The sequence below is a fragment of the Chelmon rostratus genome, chromosome 18 (assembly GCF_017976325.1).
Source record: "Chelmon rostratus isolate fCheRos1 chromosome 18, fCheRos1.pri, whole genome shotgun sequence".
In the NCBI taxonomy this organism is placed as follows: domain Eukaryota; kingdom Metazoa; phylum Chordata; class Actinopteri; order Chaetodontiformes; family Chaetodontidae; genus Chelmon; species Chelmon rostratus.
The window spans coordinates 3,167,517-3,184,981 of NC_055675.1; the positions used below are offsets into that span (position 1 = coordinate 3,167,517).

The 17,465-nt window shown below is 40.0% G+C and overlaps 2 protein-coding genes and 1 non-coding gene across 7 annotated transcripts; 1 reads left to right on the forward strand and 2 right to left on the reverse strand.

Moving 5' to 3' along the window:
* The first annotated feature begins 19 nt into the window (after positions 1 to 19).
* ginm1 (glycoprotein integral membrane 1) lies at positions 20 to 6,225 on the forward strand. 2 transcript variants are annotated; one of them, XM_041958648.1, is made up of 8 exons: positions 20 to 157; positions 335 to 406; positions 518 to 617; positions 1,258 to 1,412; positions 2,085 to 2,244; positions 2,344 to 2,573; positions 3,143 to 3,306; positions 3,451 to 6,225. In XM_041958648.1, the coding sequence occupies exons 1-8, from the start codon at positions 68 to 70 to the stop codon at positions 3,554 to 3,556; spliced, it is 1,077 nt and encodes a 358-aa protein (XP_041814582.1). In that variant the 5' UTR covers positions 20 to 67; the 3' UTR covers positions 3,557 to 6,225. The 2 variants fall into 2 exon arrangements, with proteins under 2 accessions (XP_041814582.1, XP_041814583.1); XM_041958649.1 differs by having other exon boundaries at positions 1,261 to 1,412.
* A 593-nt stretch (positions 6,226 to 6,818) lies between these two features.
* Positions 6,819 to 15,154, reverse strand: katna1 (katanin p60 (ATPase containing) subunit A 1). 4 transcript variants are annotated; one of them, XM_041959241.1, is made up of 11 exons: positions 15,085 to 15,154; positions 13,723 to 13,888; positions 13,487 to 13,626; positions 12,714 to 12,918; positions 12,390 to 12,505; positions 11,240 to 11,345; positions 10,987 to 11,145; positions 9,978 to 10,104; positions 9,274 to 9,408; positions 7,914 to 8,040; positions 6,819 to 7,486 (listed from the first exon to the last, which is right to left on the reverse strand). In XM_041959241.1, exons 2-11 carry the CDS (start codon positions 13,882 to 13,884, stop codon positions 7,288 to 7,290), a joined length of 1,476 nt encoding a protein of 491 aa, XP_041815175.1. In that variant the 5' UTR covers positions 13,885 to 13,888; positions 15,085 to 15,154; the 3' UTR covers positions 6,819 to 7,287. The 4 variants fall into 4 exon arrangements, with proteins under 4 accessions (XP_041815175.1, XP_041815177.1, XP_041815174.1 ...); XM_041959243.1 differs by having other exon boundaries at positions 12,714 to 12,897; positions 15,092 to 15,145; XM_041959240.1 differs by having other exon boundaries at positions 15,092 to 15,145.
* A 1,040-nt stretch (positions 15,155 to 16,194) lies between these two features.
* trnad-guc lies at positions 16,195 to 16,266 on the reverse strand. Its single transcript has one exon. It is a non-coding gene; the product is annotated as a tRNA-Asp (tRNA).
* Between the last annotated feature and the right edge of the window lie 1,199 nt (positions 16,267 to 17,465).

Genomic DNA, 17,465 nt, shown 5'->3' on the forward strand with positions numbered 1-17,465 from the left:
GCAGAACATCTGTCTTGCTGAATGTTTTTGTTTTAGCTGTCTTGCTGGTAAGGTAAGCCACGCCAAAATGGAAACGACAGGGCTAGCAGTTAGTGTTATCGTTCTTCTTTTTGCTTCAGTAGCGTGCACAGAGTCGCCGCCGAGGCAACTGAATACGGTAAGCCTCAAAGTGGCAAATGTCAGCAACATTTGCTAACCTAATAATGTTGATGTTAGCATGGCGTTAGCTTAACTTACTGATCGTCCAGCGTTAGGAATACCATGACTGGCAGACATTGTGGTCACGTCATTTGTGTTTTCCTTTTCTTTTATTTCTAATTATTGATCTCCATAGGAAAACATCCTGATTAACGTGACAGCAGGGACATTGGCTGATACGCAGTTACAGGATTCTAACAACTTGCAGGTATGTTACAAAATAAGCTAGCTTACTAAGCGAAGGTACAGAGGTGGGTGTTTTTTTTATAATATGCGAAATTCGATCAGGTTAGCTTAACGTTGTTATTTCTTCTTTCAGATAAACTTAAACATATCGGTGGGCGACGAGCAGGTGCTGGTCAATGATATCCCAGTAGAGCTGTCAGGGGTCACCAGATTCAACTGTCAAGCACTTCTCTGTGAGTTTTCCTCACGTCGCTTGGACGGTCACCACTGATAACTGATAACAGAAACCAGGAGAAAGTACTAATGTTAACCATGTGAAAGTTCGCCTGTTAATAGTCAATTATTCGTGGTACTAAGTGTACAAATTCGATGGAGTTTCTTTCCTTTCTCCATGTCATGTCATTATTTTGTGAGTGATACATTAAATTGTTCTGTTAAAAACACCCAATAGTGACAGTAATAGTTTGTGTGTCTGTAATGAACACCTCTTAACCCTCCAATTTATGTTTTTGTAGAGCATATTTTGTTACTCTTTCTCCTTAGTTTTTTTCTTTATCTTTATCAAATATGACTTTTTAATTATTTCACAAGCAATCTGAGTCTAATGTGATACTTGCCAATGATCAAATGTATTAATTTTACAGTAAGATTGAATTGACAAATACTGCAAATGTTTGCCATTTTACTTGATAAATGGCTTGATATTTAATTCATTATCAAAAGTACCTTTTACTGCTGTTAAAATGGTGGAGTCATTAGCTGGTGGTGTAGGAATTGTCACATCCCTGAAGGTTAAAGCATGAACTGTTGGAGAGACATCATAAGCTTATAAATTGATGAGTGAAATGATAAAATGAATTGTATTTTTTCCAGTAGACAGCATAAATGGAAGCAGTGACTTTGAATCCGGGGATTTGGTGTCAACTGTCACCCGGGTGATGGTGAGCCAGAACCGGCTGTACAGCGACTCAGAGGAGGTGGTGGCTCTGCAGGTGTTCAGTGAAGTGATAGAGATGGAGGGCAAAGAGGTAAATATCTCTTTTGAATTTTATGGGCCTATTACGTGTCTTATTGTCAAGTCTCTATTGTGTAAAACATGACATAAGGAACAGTGTTCCCAAGTACACCCTACATGTAAAAAAGAAGTGGGACGTTTTATTCGTATATTTTGAGGATGCATCCATTTTCTTCCCTTTAGTAACCATGATAATTGGACAGTAAATAACCACAAACCCTGTTTGCTCTTTTTTGGGGAATCAAAACTTAAAAGCTCCCTCGGTAGCAGTGTGTTTGAATTAGTTTTGTATAATAATTCATATTTGAAAGTTTGGGTCCTATATTAGATTTCATAGAAGAAACTTCCAGTTGCTGATAGGGTGTGTGGGGAAAAAACAGCATTAAAAAGTTTTCAGGCATCCTGCCTTCGACACAGGAAACACCAGGATCCACATTCCCATGTCATCTAAAGTTGTTACTGGTCAGTTTGTAGATTTACCAAAACATTCATTTACCAAGCATGAAGATGGTAGCCGACATGCCAACATCACACATAACTTTTGACTTAACTTGACTGTTCCATTTTATGCTGCAGGCCTTTTTATCACAGAGCTGATGAAATACAGTATTACACTGTGGAAAACATCATTTAGAATAGTAGTGTCTGGATATAGTTTCACACCATTTGGTTTTGTGTCATTTAGGTCCAGCAGCCTGACATGTGCGAGGTGAAAATACTGATGAGCCCAGATTTCCAGAAACTGGCTCAGTTTACCAATATCTACCCCATCGGACACAGTGAGATTTTCAGGGTTCCCAGGGAGAACGATGTTGTTGTCACAGATCCACCAAATCCTAGAAAAGGTATGAAAACATGGTGCTTTTTCTGATCCTAATTATTATGCTGATACTCAATAGCTGTGCAGTTTAGCACACATTCTTATTGTTTCCCCCCTTTTTCAGATGAAGATCAACTGATCTCCCAGACCACCAGCCAGTACCCCCTGAAGCACACAGAGACCACCCAGGATGAGACTGCAGCCCCAGGAAAACTGCCAGAAACTCCGCTGCGTATGGACCCCGACCTGCTGTATGATGTCAGATACGATGATGAATTTGATGACAGGGAGCTGAGCCAGCCGGATCAGATTCAGATGGAAACTCCGCCGAAAGAATTTATATCATCTTACTCCGTAAGCCTAGAGTGATGCTAGATCTAGTTGGTAACATACAGTATGTACTGCCTCAGAGGTGTGGCACAAATTTCAGCAGGAATGGTTTTAGTGGTAGGTGTGGCTTGTTATGTCGAGGGAGAGGACGATGCACCCATACAGTTTTACTCACTTTCTTCATCATAAAACCAGAACAGGTTTGAAATTGTAGATGTGCCTATATTAAAGATACGCTGTCTATAATTGTTATAGCTCACAGCAGTGCCCCAGAATTTCCTCCGAGTCAAGTTAAGCACACTTAAAAATTCTGGGATGCTAATGGGGCGTTATAAAAATCAGGGAGCTTAAAAATGCCAGAAATTCCAGTTCAACAATTTGCCAAATTTCAACAGGAAAAAAAAAACATTATTTTAATCCAATATTGCTTCTTGAGTTTGATACTGGTGATCATGCCTGTTATATGTATCGTACACTTTACATGTACACTTTGACAGACATCTGCTGGCTCTTGCTAGCTAACATGACTCATGGAGTGCAGAGCCTTTTACCAGAAGGACGTGCTCATGTCTCCATATACCTCTTCTCCTCAGGCCATGTGTCAGTGGGTGGAGGAAGTGAGGGAGCGTCTCAGGCGTTTCAGCTCAGAATCACTGCCTCTTTTCTTCCTGGTGATGTGGGTGGTGGTGATCGGCGTTGTTGGATCAGCGGTCATCGTCAAGATCTTGGACATCTTCTTCCCAACTTGTGAACACAAGTGAGTTTGTTTCGTGGGGCTCAGGAGTGAAAAAATAACCTGCTGGAATATCAAAAAAAAGTGCATTCAGCCATATTATCATTGACTAGCTGACCTCTCTGACCTGATAATCTTCAAAACCGTTTTTACTCTCTTTTTTCACAGGCACATTTTTCACCTAAACCCTGACACTCTAATGCCGGAGGAGGAGAAGCACACTCTGCTGGAGAACATAGAAATAGAAGCAGAGGAAGAAGGGAAGAAACCTTGAATCAGGATTGCCAGCTCCTTCATTTTCAGTTTGTTTTTACTTGTTCTTTGACCTTGGTTCCTGTAAGGTTTTCAGCATGGTCCATTTTTTCACTAGCTTGTATTCCGATTTGTGAACCATTAGGTTTTTCTTCACTTCAGTTTGCCCTTCATGCACATTAGCCATGGAATGTGAGGTGGCTCAAAGCCATCAAACTGACCAAACTGAATTTGTTGGTTTAGTCAGATTTAGTCACATAATAACAAGTGATTGAGTGATTCATAGTGCTGAGCTGTGAAGGTGCTGAGAGCTCATTGAGGTTGTAGTATTGGCAAGCTAGCAGTGTGTTTCCCAGCATCTGCAATCAGCTCATCATTGCAAAGAAAATCAAACTCTTTGCTCCTGTGTTCGGTCGGATAGAGTTTATGGAAAGCCACTTTTGTTAAGTCACAAATGGCTGCACTTTTTTTGCTTGATTTTTCGAGTAACTAGCTTTGTAAAAAGTTACTTTGTACAAGAAATGACCTAAAAGTGTATTTTTGCTTTATCCACTTCCAAAACATGCCCAAATTTGTCATCATTATTGTTTTAAAATATAACGTAATGTAAGATCAATACCACTGTCACGTGACGCTCCAGTCTGCAGCTGTTTATCTTAGCGTAGCATAAAGACTGGAAAGAGGGCGAAACAGCGAGAATGCATGTTATAAGTTGTTTCATCTGAATGAGAACCTAATTGTAAAAAACATTATGTGCCAGATTTCTTGGCTGGGCACAGTGGCTTCCTAGTGTCCAGAAAGTCACTGCACCCTCTGGGACCTAGAGGCTTGTCTTATCGTAAGGTTGCCAGGCAACCAGCAGAGACTCTAAGAAGTCAGTGCTTGATCCTTTCATTCAACTCTGGGAAAGAAAGGAAATAAGCACATTTCCTAACATGTCAAACTATTCCTTTAAGCCAATATGGACAAGATATCCTCACACTGCTCAGAAAAACTAGCAGTTTGAACATGCACCATTAAGGGCACTCCACTTACTGATGAAGATCATGCAGTATGATTGAAAGCTTCAGAGGGGCAACTAAATGGACCTTATGGTGAAATTGTTTTGTTAAGATTTTGTTTGTTTCTTTTGTTGGCTGTGTGTTGTCACCCAAACCAAGCAACACACTAGAACAGACAGAGGCTTAGGAAATCAGATATAAGTACTGTAGGTTTAACAACTGAATATGTACAAACTGAAGTTCACTGAAAATATTTTATCAGTATATCAGTTCTGTACAGGTCAAACTTTTTTCTCACAAGTTTCTTTAAACTGTACCCCACTGCTAAATTAGTGAAAAAGAAGTTGTAAGGAAGCAAATGCTCTATAGTAAGTTAATTCATTTTATTTATTGAACATGAAGCAGGCAGTGTCTCCTGTCGCCTGTCCTTTAAGTGAAGACAAGTTGAATACTTAAGCCATTATATCTGAATCTGTTGTTACATATACTGTAGGTCAGATGAAGCAATAATCTAAAAAGCAATTCACTAAAAAGAAAAAGATGCAGGTCACTGTGAAAATGTTATTACAGATCTTGTGTCTGCACATTCAATGACAATTGTCCTTCCACACCTCTTCTAAACTCTGAATGTCACCAATGAAAAAACACCTCCCTTCGAGGCCTGCTTCCCACTATTGAGGCCCATATATTGATTGTCTTTCTTCACAGTGCCTCGGTGACTACTTTTGGGACGCTATCACTAAATCGCTATTTTCTTTGAATGATTTCGTGTGCGGTTTACTGTTGCTAATAATGGAGAATGTAAGTGAGGTTGTTCAGATTGTCTATGCACTCTAAACATATAAGACAAACTACTGCTATGACTGGACTGATGTAAAATACACTGTGCACAAGACATGACCACAAATTCAATGTGTAAATTATTGTTAAAGGAAAGAATCTGCACTTAGTTTTGAATTTTGGTGTGAAAAATGGACTTGAACCTGCATGGGTGTTCCTTTTTTATTATTTTCTTTTGTGGTAAATCACAACTTATTGGCAAAAATGACTGAAATGATAAACCTTCTGTGTTTCACTCCCAGTGTTTCACTAGGCTGTGTGTGAGGGACCAAGCAGGTGGACACGAGGCAGGTTATTGTGGGTTTAATTAATCCAAAACCCAGCAAGTGTTTCAACATGGTTTTAGTGTTATTTTTAAATTGTCACGCTTTCTAAAAAACACCCTTAAAACATCAGCTTGTTCCTCAGAGCAGCTGAGGGTGGGATTTTGTCTCCCCGGGGTTCAGTTAACCTACAGAATGCATGATGTACTGCGATAGCAAAAGGTGCATGAGTAGTCTTGCTAGTGAATGCAGTATGCTGTTCCATCAGCAAGTTATACATTAAAACTAGGAAGCTGCATGATGACTCAAAACAGCTCAACTTGTATTTGGATCAGCCTCAAATTCCAAATTGAGTAACAAAATGCTGTAGATGACACTAAATTAGCCTGTAAGGCAAACAATATGTCAGGCATGAATTCAGATGTGTTGCTGAATAAAACAACATAAATATATTTTCATTTGCTCTTTGTTTAGACCAGTGTATTACTATTTTGAGACATTTGTGTGCATAAAATGTATGAATTACAGCTGGACTGTGTATTTGGGTCTAGAATCCTGCTGATTAAATGCTTTCCTTATGACCATCAAGATTTTGTCTTGTCTGATTGTTGTGGTCGTGCAGGCTGAGAGAGAACACTGAACACTAGCTGCATGGTTTTCAGATATCTGGTGACTGAGCAGAAAGCATCAGTAAGAACAGTCTCTAAACTGGATTTTACATATAATTTATTTATTTATGGTGACAAGCATTCAATTGCATAAATATAAATTTATTTTATCATTATAATTATATAGTCATGTCTTTATCTTTAATTATTGGTGATTAAACCCCTCCATACTCATGTATTAAGCCCTTTAAGTCATGATAAAAATACTGTGTAGATACTGTATATTGCACACCAGCAACACCATGTAAATGATGGATTCCTGTATGACTGTATGGTTTTGACTTCAGTTTAGTTACAAACTAATGTTTAGAAGATCAACATAGTCACAAGTCTCAAACTACCAACACAACTATCATACATACTCAAGTTAGAAATCTGTCTCCTCGCCATCTGTGGTTGAACAGCTCAGTTAGATTTGAAAGTGAATGTTTCAGCATGTCCACTGAGAGTAGTGTTTACCCCAGCAGACATGTTGCTTAATAAATAAATGTGTGTATAAGACAATGTTCATATCTATTATCATTAACTTTATTTATAGAAATATCTTGTTAGTGTTACCTTCATAAGAATATACACCTTCAAAAATGTGAAAGAACCACTGGGTCCAAATAAAATCAATGCATTAAAAAGAACAAAACAGGCGTAACAATTGATTGACGTCATGACACTTGGCGAGGCAAAGTAGCAGTAAACATCTCTGGAAATTAACTGATTACAGAATCATCAGAATACGTAAAAAAATGTCAGAATTTGTCACCTTTGTAGATTAAGACTTTTGCATAACATTAACATAATGCACAATAGAAAGAGGTGCCATATTCAAGTGCACATATTTGCCTAAAGCCACAAACCTACTTCATTTCCTCAATATCACCTGAACGATTCTGAGAATTACACAGCCACAACCCGACTCACACAGCTGATACTCAAACTCACTATAGTCACACATTCAGACACAGTCAACTCGGATGCTGGTTTCTTTTAGCAGGACCCGAACTCTTCGATCCACTTTTCATACTTCTCCAGGTCAGCCGCAGACACAGATTTAGACACTTTCTTCAGAGCGGACTCAAAGTCCTCCATGGTGGTGGGCATGTGCATCTCATCCCGGGAAATGTTGCGGATCTCCTCTGGTGTGAGGCCCTCGATTCTTCGCCTCATGGCCATCAGAGAGGCATCTCTGCAGCAAATGAAACAGTTTCATTTTTACTGTTTCAGCAGCGATTTCTTTAGAGGTGCATTGACTACTAACAACCCAATCTACATTATTAATCAAGTTTCTACAATAATCCAATCAGCCTTAGCTGAATGTGTAAAGAATATTCAAAATATAAACGAGAGAAGGAGATGGCACATAAGTTTAAATAGGAACTGTAAATGGAACAAATTTGTAAATGTATTCAACCAAGCTGCTGTTAATTACTCTCAACTTTTTCAAACACAGTGATGGTGGACAGCAGCAAGATGAAGATTGAGTATTTTACTGTATTGTACTAGGTTGACAAAGATCATATTCTGTGCATGTAATTGTTTTCATCTCCATTTCAAGGAGAAACTACTGTAAATATCCACACTGGTGGTGACAGGAAACAGCAGAGATAGCTTACCTGCACACGTTGGTTATGTCGGCTCCTGAGTAACCCTCCAACTGCTCTGCAATCTTGCCCAAGTCCACATCGCTGGCCAGTTCCAGCTCCTTCAAGTTGATCCTTAGAAGCTCCACCCGCCCTTTGGCTGTGAACATAAATGCAACAGTGAGTGGAGCAGGCAGGAAGCTCATTTGTCTGCCCACAGCCTATAGCAGCTCCAACATATACAGTGCCAAGAAAAAGAGTGTGAGCCCATTCGAGTTACCTGGTTTTCTGCTTTGTTTGTTTAAAATGCCTAAGACAATAGGCTTCAGCGAATAGAACAGAAACAGTAACATTTTTTCAGGTATTTACACACAGAACACATCCACTACACATTGACAGTGCTGTGAATGCTGTGCTAAGTGAATCACTGGACTGAATATCTGGTTGAACCTCAATCGAATGCTTCCAGTAGCTGCTGATAAGATTTGGGTGCCAGTCAGGGGGAATTTGGCCCATTCGTTCTTGTAAAACAGCTTTAATCCAGATTCTTTGGACGTCTGCTGTGAATGTCTTACTTGAGGTTTGCCCACGGCATTTCTTTTTACCCTTTAAGATTTATATATATATATATATATATATACTTTTTTTTTGTGCTTTTGCCTTTATTTGATAGAGAGTGACAGAGTGGAAACAAGGCTAACAAGCAGCAAAGGGCCACAGGTCAGAATCAAACCTGCTTGTTCATTGTTGTACCTTAAAAAAAGAGCAGGGCTAATTCTAAGACAAATTTCTAAACAAATGTAAGTGATTGTAAGTGACAAAAGGTTCACTCTCTTTTTCTTGGCACCATACACCAACCAGGCAACATGTGTAAAGGGCCCTACTCAGGACTGGCTCGACGCCGCTGCTCTGGGGTCCCTCAAAGATCCGAGTTCACTGCCTGTCATTTGCTTTGTGGTAATACTTTAATAGTGAATTCAATATAAGTCACTAAAGCACTACATTAACTCGAGTGATGATGAATTTATGGTCCTGCATTAGAATCTGATTTTGAGGCAGCATGTGTGTCTGTTCTGTGGGCTGTACTTGAGAGTGACAGGGAACAGAATGCAAGGAATGTGGGGATCAGTGGGGGCCCAACACCAAATTTTAGCCCCAAGGCCTCTGTGGTGGGTCAATCTGGTATGACCCCACTTTAAGGCTGCAGTTAATATCAAACTTTCTGTCTGAGCCTTTGTAGTTGGTCTATGATATTTTCTAGCTGCTGAACAGGAAAAGCTCACAAGTCACATTAGTCTGCAGTAGCTTTGGTCAGACAATAACTTCCAATGAATCAAATGTTTCGTGAGACTTATGGCAACTACACTGTCAAGCAGTGAAGAAATGACTGTACTTGAAGGCAGGGGGATGTAGATCCTCTTCTCCAGCCGTCTTCTCAGAGCCTCATCGATGTCCCACGGGAAGTTGGTGGCAGCCAGCACCATCACCATCTTGGATGGGTCATCATTTTCCGATGCTCCACCAACACCTACATAAATACCAGTTAGAATATATCTATAACTCTGATTCTAAAATAGGTGGGACACTGTGTAGAATATCGCTAAGACAGAATGCAATAATTTGCCAATCCTTTTTGACATATATTCAAATGAAAACAGGACAGAGATAATATATTTGATGTTTGACCTCATCAACTTCAATGATTTTGGTAAATATCTGCTTATTCTGAATTTGATGCAGCAACACATTTCAACAACTTGGGAAAGGAGCAACAAAAGACTGGAAAAGTTGTGGAATGATCCAACAACACCTGTTTGGATCATTCCACGGGTAAACAAGTTGATTGGTAACAGGTGATAGTATCATGATTGGATATGAAATGGGCATCCTGGAAAGGCTCAGTCAGCTGGATAATTGAAAATAGTACAAATGTCAGCTTGTTTCAGCAGTTTTAGACTGATGAAATGGTTCAACAACGACAACAACAACCAAAAAAAAAGAAAAAGCATATATATATATATATATATATATATATAAAACAGCATATAATTCTGGTTGTTTCACTGCCAGTGCACAGGAAAGTCTCATAAAATGTACCATCCATCTGCACCAGTAGCTCTGCCTTGACTCTCCGGCTGGCCTCATGTTCCTCTGAAGTCCCTCTGCGGCTGCACATGGAGTCTATTTCGTCAATGAAGATCGTAGTGGGGGCATAAAAACGTGCCTGTACGAGAACACATGCAAAGAATTAGTCCAATGAATCAACAATTTATAATTCTATGGCAGTACTATAAGGTACAGTGCATTTATCACAAACACTGCTAGATATTTAAATAAATAACATTAAATTCAATAAGTGCCAGTCTATATATCAACATATAAATTTATGATGTAAGCTCACTGTCAGAATCTTTAATTTAAAAAAAAGTGAGAACAGATGCCTAATTCAGATTAGGTCTGCACGATTAACTGTATCATGATCAAGAAATTCTCATCCAAAATTACAGGTGTAATGAGCTATTTTTGACCACTAGAGGGCAGCAAGATTCCCTGAAAAAAAGACGACATACCATCAACTTGTAAAGTTATGGCTGTATAATACAGTGTGAGTAAGCAAATCAAGTAGCTAAAAGCTGTGCAAGTCATAGTTGTTGTGTGTGATTTTAAAACTGCAGTTTGTGGTAATAAAGTAGCAGACAGGAGCAAGAGGTAGAAAGAAACATGGCTGCATGTCCCGATACTCAACTACAACCAAGAGCGTGGAAATACTTTGCCAGAGCATTATTTTCTACATTACGCCATGTTAAATAAACAAAATTTAAGGTATTTATGAATGGAAAGACCCGCTATCCCTGCAAGAAAGCAGTCAAATTACTGCAATCAAACCAGATCTTGAGCTCAGACAAGCTGGCTGGTGGTTTAGTCCCATCAGATTGGGGCTCATTTGTTAGTAGCCTCTCAGAGTCATTTGAGACCTCTGCTACACCAGGTTGGTCCAACCTACATTAACATTTTTGTCAAAAAATGATTATTGTTTTTGGGTGAAAAAATTAAGAGAAAAATTACTTGGGTATCATCTACAACAATTACATATCTTAAGCCTAACCATTTCAAACAGAAGGCGAACTAGCTTCTCAGATTCCCCTCTGTACTTGGAGGTCAGAGTAGATGAGGAGACGTTGAAGAATGTGGTTCGGCACTCAGTAGCAACTGCTTTGGCCAAAAGTGTTTTCCCCGTGCCTGGTGGTCCCACCATAAGCACTCCCTAGAGTGATAAAAAAGAAAAGGGTTTCTGCACATTGCTACCAGCGATACATATTGCAAGACAAAATAAAACGAAAAACTTTTTGAATCAGCACCTTCCACGGCCTCCGTATGCCTTTGAAAAATGCTGGCATCCACATCGGCAACACGACTGCTTCCTTGAGAAGCTTTTTTGCATCTTCCAAGTCTGCAATGTTGTCCCTAAAGAAAAAGGTTAAACAAAGACAGTGTCTGCCAAAATTGCAATTTAAATTGTGATTATTTTCCATACAGCAAACTCCAGACATGTATTTGTGGCCAATTCAGCTTAAATTAAAAAGACATTCAGTTAGTAGAATATTCAATTATATTATTAAAAAATACTCAGTTTTTAAATTGAATCGTGGCCATCAAGTGGTGCAATATTTACAGTTGTCAATTTACAATTTAATACAGGAACTAAGGCCCCTAAAGGTTGCAATACCTTAATATGTTACGTATACGCATATAACAATGCAGAAGACTTCATCAACACCTTTGTGATAAAATTATAATAGAAAGCTCACAGGTTTAACTTGACGTTGCTGACTATTGTTTGATATTCTCCAGCTGTCATTATTTCAACAATTACCAAACTGCCAGCTACTGTAAGAAAATAAGATGATGTGACAGCTAATGCTAGAGTGAATGATACAGAGTGGAATTAATGTTAATGATCTTGAGTAAAGTCACCTCTTCCAGCTTCATCTTAAGGATAAGCTTATAATCATGTATACATTCAGTACAGACTAATTAAAATTGAGGCTCTTGTTATTTGAAAATTGCAATAACTTTCCAAAACGATTACAATTTCAAAATGATTTATAATTCAAGCCCTCGGCCAGTGTTTTTTGCTGAATTTGTTGCAGGTGTGGCAGGCTATTTTTGGCTCTGGGTCTTTCCCTAAGATCACTTCAAGCCATTGTTTCAGTGTAAGGTAGTTTAATATTTTATATATTGACAGATACTGTAATTCTAAAAATTCTGAATCAGATATTACTGAAATAAGATAAAAAGGAACAATCCATCATCTTTGGAAATTATCCTGTTTGTTATCTTGAGCATCCAGTACAGAGGCACTTCTGGGACATATGTAGCCAATCTTACTACAATGGCTGGAAGCAGAAGTAAGCTGCTGAGACAGTTAAAAGTTAAATTATGCACAATAACATTTGAATTCTTCATGCGTATTCCAGCTGTGATAAACCAAACCTGATGAAGACGTACCATTTAACATTTGGATTCTGAGATATAATATCTCTCTCCAGAGCTTCCACAAGGTCTTTGTCATATCCTGTCCCGTCAAACTTTTTCACCTCTTTCTCCTGGACATCTGCTTTGTTCTGGAAGGCAGAAACAACACATTACTCTTCCCTGTTCCCTGAATGTAACCCATGTGACACAGAACTGGAATTACCGGCTAGGCATGGATGTAGGTAAACAAGCAGCATGTGGATACTGTTTAATCAACAATGCAAATACTTGTGTCTGTGTCTGTTATGTAACATTATGAAGGAGAAGGTGGTATGTTGAAACCACCAGCATGTTCACCTTATCATCCTTTGCTTTGCCAGCGGCCTCCTTCGCCTCTTTCGACTCCTTCTTTTCTTTGCCCTTGGAGGGTTTGCTTCTGTCCCCATTGGCCCCACGAGGCGAGTGCCTCTGCTGGGCCCTCACAGCCACGCTCAGGCGGTTGTTGGGTGGTTTGCTTTCTTTATAGGGGTTAGAAGGCCGCCTGATGGGACAAGGAGAATGTCTGTGAACGGAGAAGAGGAAGATGGAACTATTAACAACCATCAGCCTTTCAAGCCATGCCCCTTTATCATTACAAACAAGTGGAGTGGACCAAAAATCTGTCAGTATAAAAGCTAAATAAAGCACTATAAATAACTGAATAAATTACTTCTCAAAATGTACGTATATCCTGTGTCGATCAAATAAATCATCAGTACATTCTTGGAAATCCTCTGGAGGTCACACACACTGTATGAGACAATACATTATATGTGAAAATACTCATCAAGTATGTTCATGCAACCAGACTTATGAGTGAAGAAAAACCAAACCAAAAAATCAAGAGGCAGTGTGAGGTTTACAGGCCCCCTTTCAAGAGAGCAGAGCAGGAACAAAACAGGCTCACAACAGGGACTCAAGTTTACTAATCTCAATCATATGACTACATCAGGCTATTGTTCACAGGCAAACAGTTTATACAACCCGTGATCACAAAACTGTGCACTGCGAAGGTCCTACAATGGCATAACAGTGCAATGACAGAGAAAGTTGAAAATGAAAAGCTGAATGTGAATAACCAACAGCCATACCTTTGCTCCATGTGAACAGGCCTTACTTCACAATCATCATGGTTGCTGGGTTTAGCAGGCGTCGTGTCCAGCTGAAAGTTCTCCAGAGTTGACATTATGTCCTGAACTTGTCGATTCTCTTCACTAATTTCTTGCCATAACTGAGACATAAACACGGATAAACATCAGAAAAGCCAGCACTCTTTTCTGACACAATCTGTGAAGTTTTATTTGATACGTTTTAAAGCCATATTTACCTGCTGCCACCTCTGCTGAAAAGTGCTGTCCCGCACGGTGTAGACATATTTTTTTATTTGTTCCAGCAATCCATGATAGAGAACACTGGCCGAGCTGTAGTTTCCCAGCAAGGCATATTCACGGGCCAGCTTCACGTTCTCACTGATCTCCCGTAGACTCATGGTGCTGTGGAAACACAGGCAGCAAGTGAACACATAAAGGTATATCTGGTTTATCTGATATTTGTTTTTTTGTGCCACAGTGGAAGTAGACAGTGTTTTATATAGAAAGCTCAGAAAAGCAGGACCTCATTGTGTAAAACCTTAATTGACAAAGACAAATTGAACCAGGATGATGGTGTCTCACAAAGCCAATGTCCCTGATGACTTACATTGAAATCGCTTTAGGAAAGGGTCAGGAGGAGTGATAACAGGGACCAGTAACACTTTAAATACACACATGGGCACAACAGTGCTGTTTTCAGACAGTCTGAAACAACTGAAAAAAAATCTTCAGCTTCTCTACTATTTGTTTTGATAAATTTTGTATATTTTTTTGTCCCACCTTTCCCATACACTGGATCAATATCTGTATCAATGTATTACTAAATGCCAGGTATCGGATCAGTACTCAGTAGATACCTTGACTGACAGACTGGGAGAGAAAATGTCAGGCTGGTGTATTCCTAATTTTCCCTATGTACCATTTACAATGTACTGTTTCAGATTTAACTATAACAAAGCAAAAAACAAATAGATTTCTTAATTTTTTTTAGGGCTCTTTAACTAGTCTGGTTGCTCTGTTAGACTCTGCTCTGAAGTGCAGACTGTACAGCTGTTCATCCTGCCAGACACACACCAAACCTTGCAGTGTTATATGGCCAGTTTTTCAGGTAATTTTGGAACAATATTTGAAAGATATGTGTGTAGTTTATTAATTAGCATTCGCTGAAACGTTAACTTAAGTTAACAGGATGGTTATTCTTCCTCAGTGTAACTACTTGCTCCATGGATTAGCCGGAGCCTCGCCCAACTGAAACTGTTCGTGGCAAAATGCGACACAGAAGTGTCCACGTACAAGATGGTAGCGCTCCAGAAACGTGGAGAAGAGCTTTCTCTGTGTTAGAGGAGAGCATGATAACACCAGCTGTCAGGCAAAGTAACTATTTACTGTACGTTACACGGTATGTGTTGACTTTTACTGCCACCATCCTTCACTTTGTGCTTCAAACCCCGGGTGGTTGGTTTCCTCTCTCTCGTGCAGATAACAAGTATAAAAGCACGAACAACACGACCTTTACAAGACACGATATATTTATACAAATCTGTTAGGATTACTAATAGTCACAACTCTGACACAAAACTGGCACGAATTGGACTTACACTCAACTTTTCAGATGAACACATACAGACCTCCCGTAGTTGCTGTTATGACGAGTTCCGCTGTGTCAGTTCAAAGCAGTACCGGCTGCGGCTCGCGGGAAGGCGGAGTGGGACAGTCCAGCCCCGCCCACATCCAGCCATGCTTCGTTCATGAAAAGTAGGAATTTCGGAAGATTGTCCAGATTAGATATAACTTAATTAATATTTTGGGAATATACATACATCATTATTTGCTTTTAAGTCTCACTCTCTTGCTGTTCTTTTGACATTTTCACTGTATGGAATGGAAACACTGAAGTTTCACTTAGAACACAGGTCATGAATAATGAATAAAACTAAAATACATCTAACTTGCTGGATTAGACAAAAACAGTCAAACAATGTTTCTAGTTGTTGTCTGCCTGCTCTCTTTTTGGATTTGTTTGCCCCTGCTGAGCGTTTACATCTGGATTTACACTGCAGGAGGTTGAGGAAGTGGTAATGTTGTGTTCAAGTTATATCGGAGTTATGGTATTGAGACATATTTCAGAGGTGTCGGTAAAGGGAAACCTACAAGCCACGAAACACATGATTTCACTCAGATAGCACGCAGAGCATGTGACGAGAGGCCGATGTGCTTGCTTTATATATCAGTGACAGTTCTGTAAACGTGACGTGGAAGCGTGAAGGCTTGTAATCATAACGTCACAGTTTCCTCCACCTGAAGTTTGATAAATAACAGAGTGCTGTAGTCTATATACGATCAAATATGTTACACGCATGCTGGGAGGCTGCTGTAAGCGAGATTTCTAACATAGCAAAACAGGTGGTGGATGAAATAAATTGAACTGAAACATGACGGATCCCCATATTCTTGTACTGTTGCTCTTTGGAGAACGTAACATTAAGTTAGGCACCTCTGAGTTACAGCCATGCGTTGAGGGATACCTACACTTAAACAGTTTAGAGAAGAGAGCAGAAGTAGTTACGGTTCAAGCCAGGATGGAGGAGCAAGGAAATGACAATTAGGAGAATTGAGATGCACCCCTGGATGCATGAGAATCTTCACAGACAGCCTGGCTGTATGTTTTATCCTCGGCAAATAACCAGAGGCTGGTTGAAAAGGAAACTCTCCCCGTCGGGGAATCGAACCCCGGTCTTCCGCGTGACAGGCGGAGATACTGTCCACTATACTAACGAGGACTGCTTAGGCACTTTTTTTTCGTGAAAAAAAAAAAAAAAACAAATACAAAAGCCTCTTGGTGCTGCACAGGCATTTACAGGTAATATAGAGAGACCTACAGTGCGAAACTCTTACGATGAAGGACAGAAAAGCATTCTTGCTGATGTTGGGCTGCCACTTGAGGTCCTGGGCTGCGATTGTGGTGCCCTGGATGCGGAAGGAATTAGGAATAGCCCAGAAACTCAGGAAGATTCTCAACACACACCTCATCCCTGTGTTTTTCAAACCAAGCAACACACCAAGGCAGAAACTTTCAACCCTTCAAAGGACATTTGACAACTACTCACTAGATAGCCTCCGTTGACGACTCCAGCAACTGTCGTTCACACCTGGCCCCAGGTGACTCCAACGACCCTAACGACTGGCGTTACACAGCCAGGACAACCAATGACCCAAGCCGATTCAGTGACCGCGATGACGACCCTACAGAGGAGAAATACCTGCGACAGCTCTGTAAACGTGACGTAAAAACGTGAAGGCTTGCAATCATAACGTTGTAGCTTCCTCCACCTGAAGTTTGATAAATAACAGAGTGCTGTAGTCTACATACGATCAAATATGTTACACGCATGCTGGGAGGCTGCTGTAAGTGAGATTTCTAACATAGCAAAACAGGTGGTGGATGAAATAAATTGAACTGAAACATGACGGATCCCCATATTCTTGCTCTTTGGAGAACGTAGAGTTAAGTCAGACACCCCTGAATTACAGAAACTCAGGAAGATTCTCAACACACACCTCATCCCTGTGTTTTTCAAACCATGCAACACACCAAGGCAGAAACTTTCAACCCCACAACTACTCACTAGATAGCCTCCGTTGACAACTCCAGCAACTGTCGTTCACACCTTGCCGCAGGTGAACACCACCCAGTGGAGCAGTTTCTACAACCGAGTGCAGTTGCACTTGATTCAGCCTCCCTTGGACCCACCTGAAACGGACAACTTCACTCATGCACTCACGATTTGAATTGCCCTTTCTGCTTCAATTTCTTTTTAACATACAGGCTATTGCTCCACCAATTTTCTCTTTTTCTATACTCAAAAGCTGCTGAAGTCCCTTTTGTTGTTTGTTGCTGTCATTTCCACTCTGAGGATAGGAGGCCTGGAACCAGGCTAGAATCAGCCTTTTTCAACAAATGGCCAGAGTCATGATCAAG

Excerpts from the sequence above, each read along its gene's own strand:
- ginm1 (XM_041958648.1), top strand. The coding sequence starts at position 68 with ATGGAAACGACAGGGCTAGCAGTTAGTGTTATCGTTCTTCTTTTTGCT. Across the intron at positions 158-334 it reads CGCCGAGGCAACTGAATACG|GAAAACATCCTGATTAACGT; the intron begins GTAAGCCTCAAA and ends TGATCTCCATAG. Across the intron at positions 1,413-2,084 it reads TAGAGATGGAGGGCAAAGAG|GTCCAGCAGCCTGACATGTG; the intron begins GTAAATATCTCT and ends TGTGTCATTTAG.
- katna1 (XM_041959240.1), bottom strand. Across the intron at positions 9,409-9,977 it reads GCTACTGGTGCAGATGGATG|GTGTTGGTGGAGCATCGGAA; the intron begins GTACATTTTATG and ends GTATTTATGTAG. Across the intron at positions 8,041-9,273 it reads CTACATCCCCCTGCCTTCAA|CCAAAGGGCGGGTGGAGCTT; the intron begins GTACAGTCATTT and ends TTATGTTCACAG.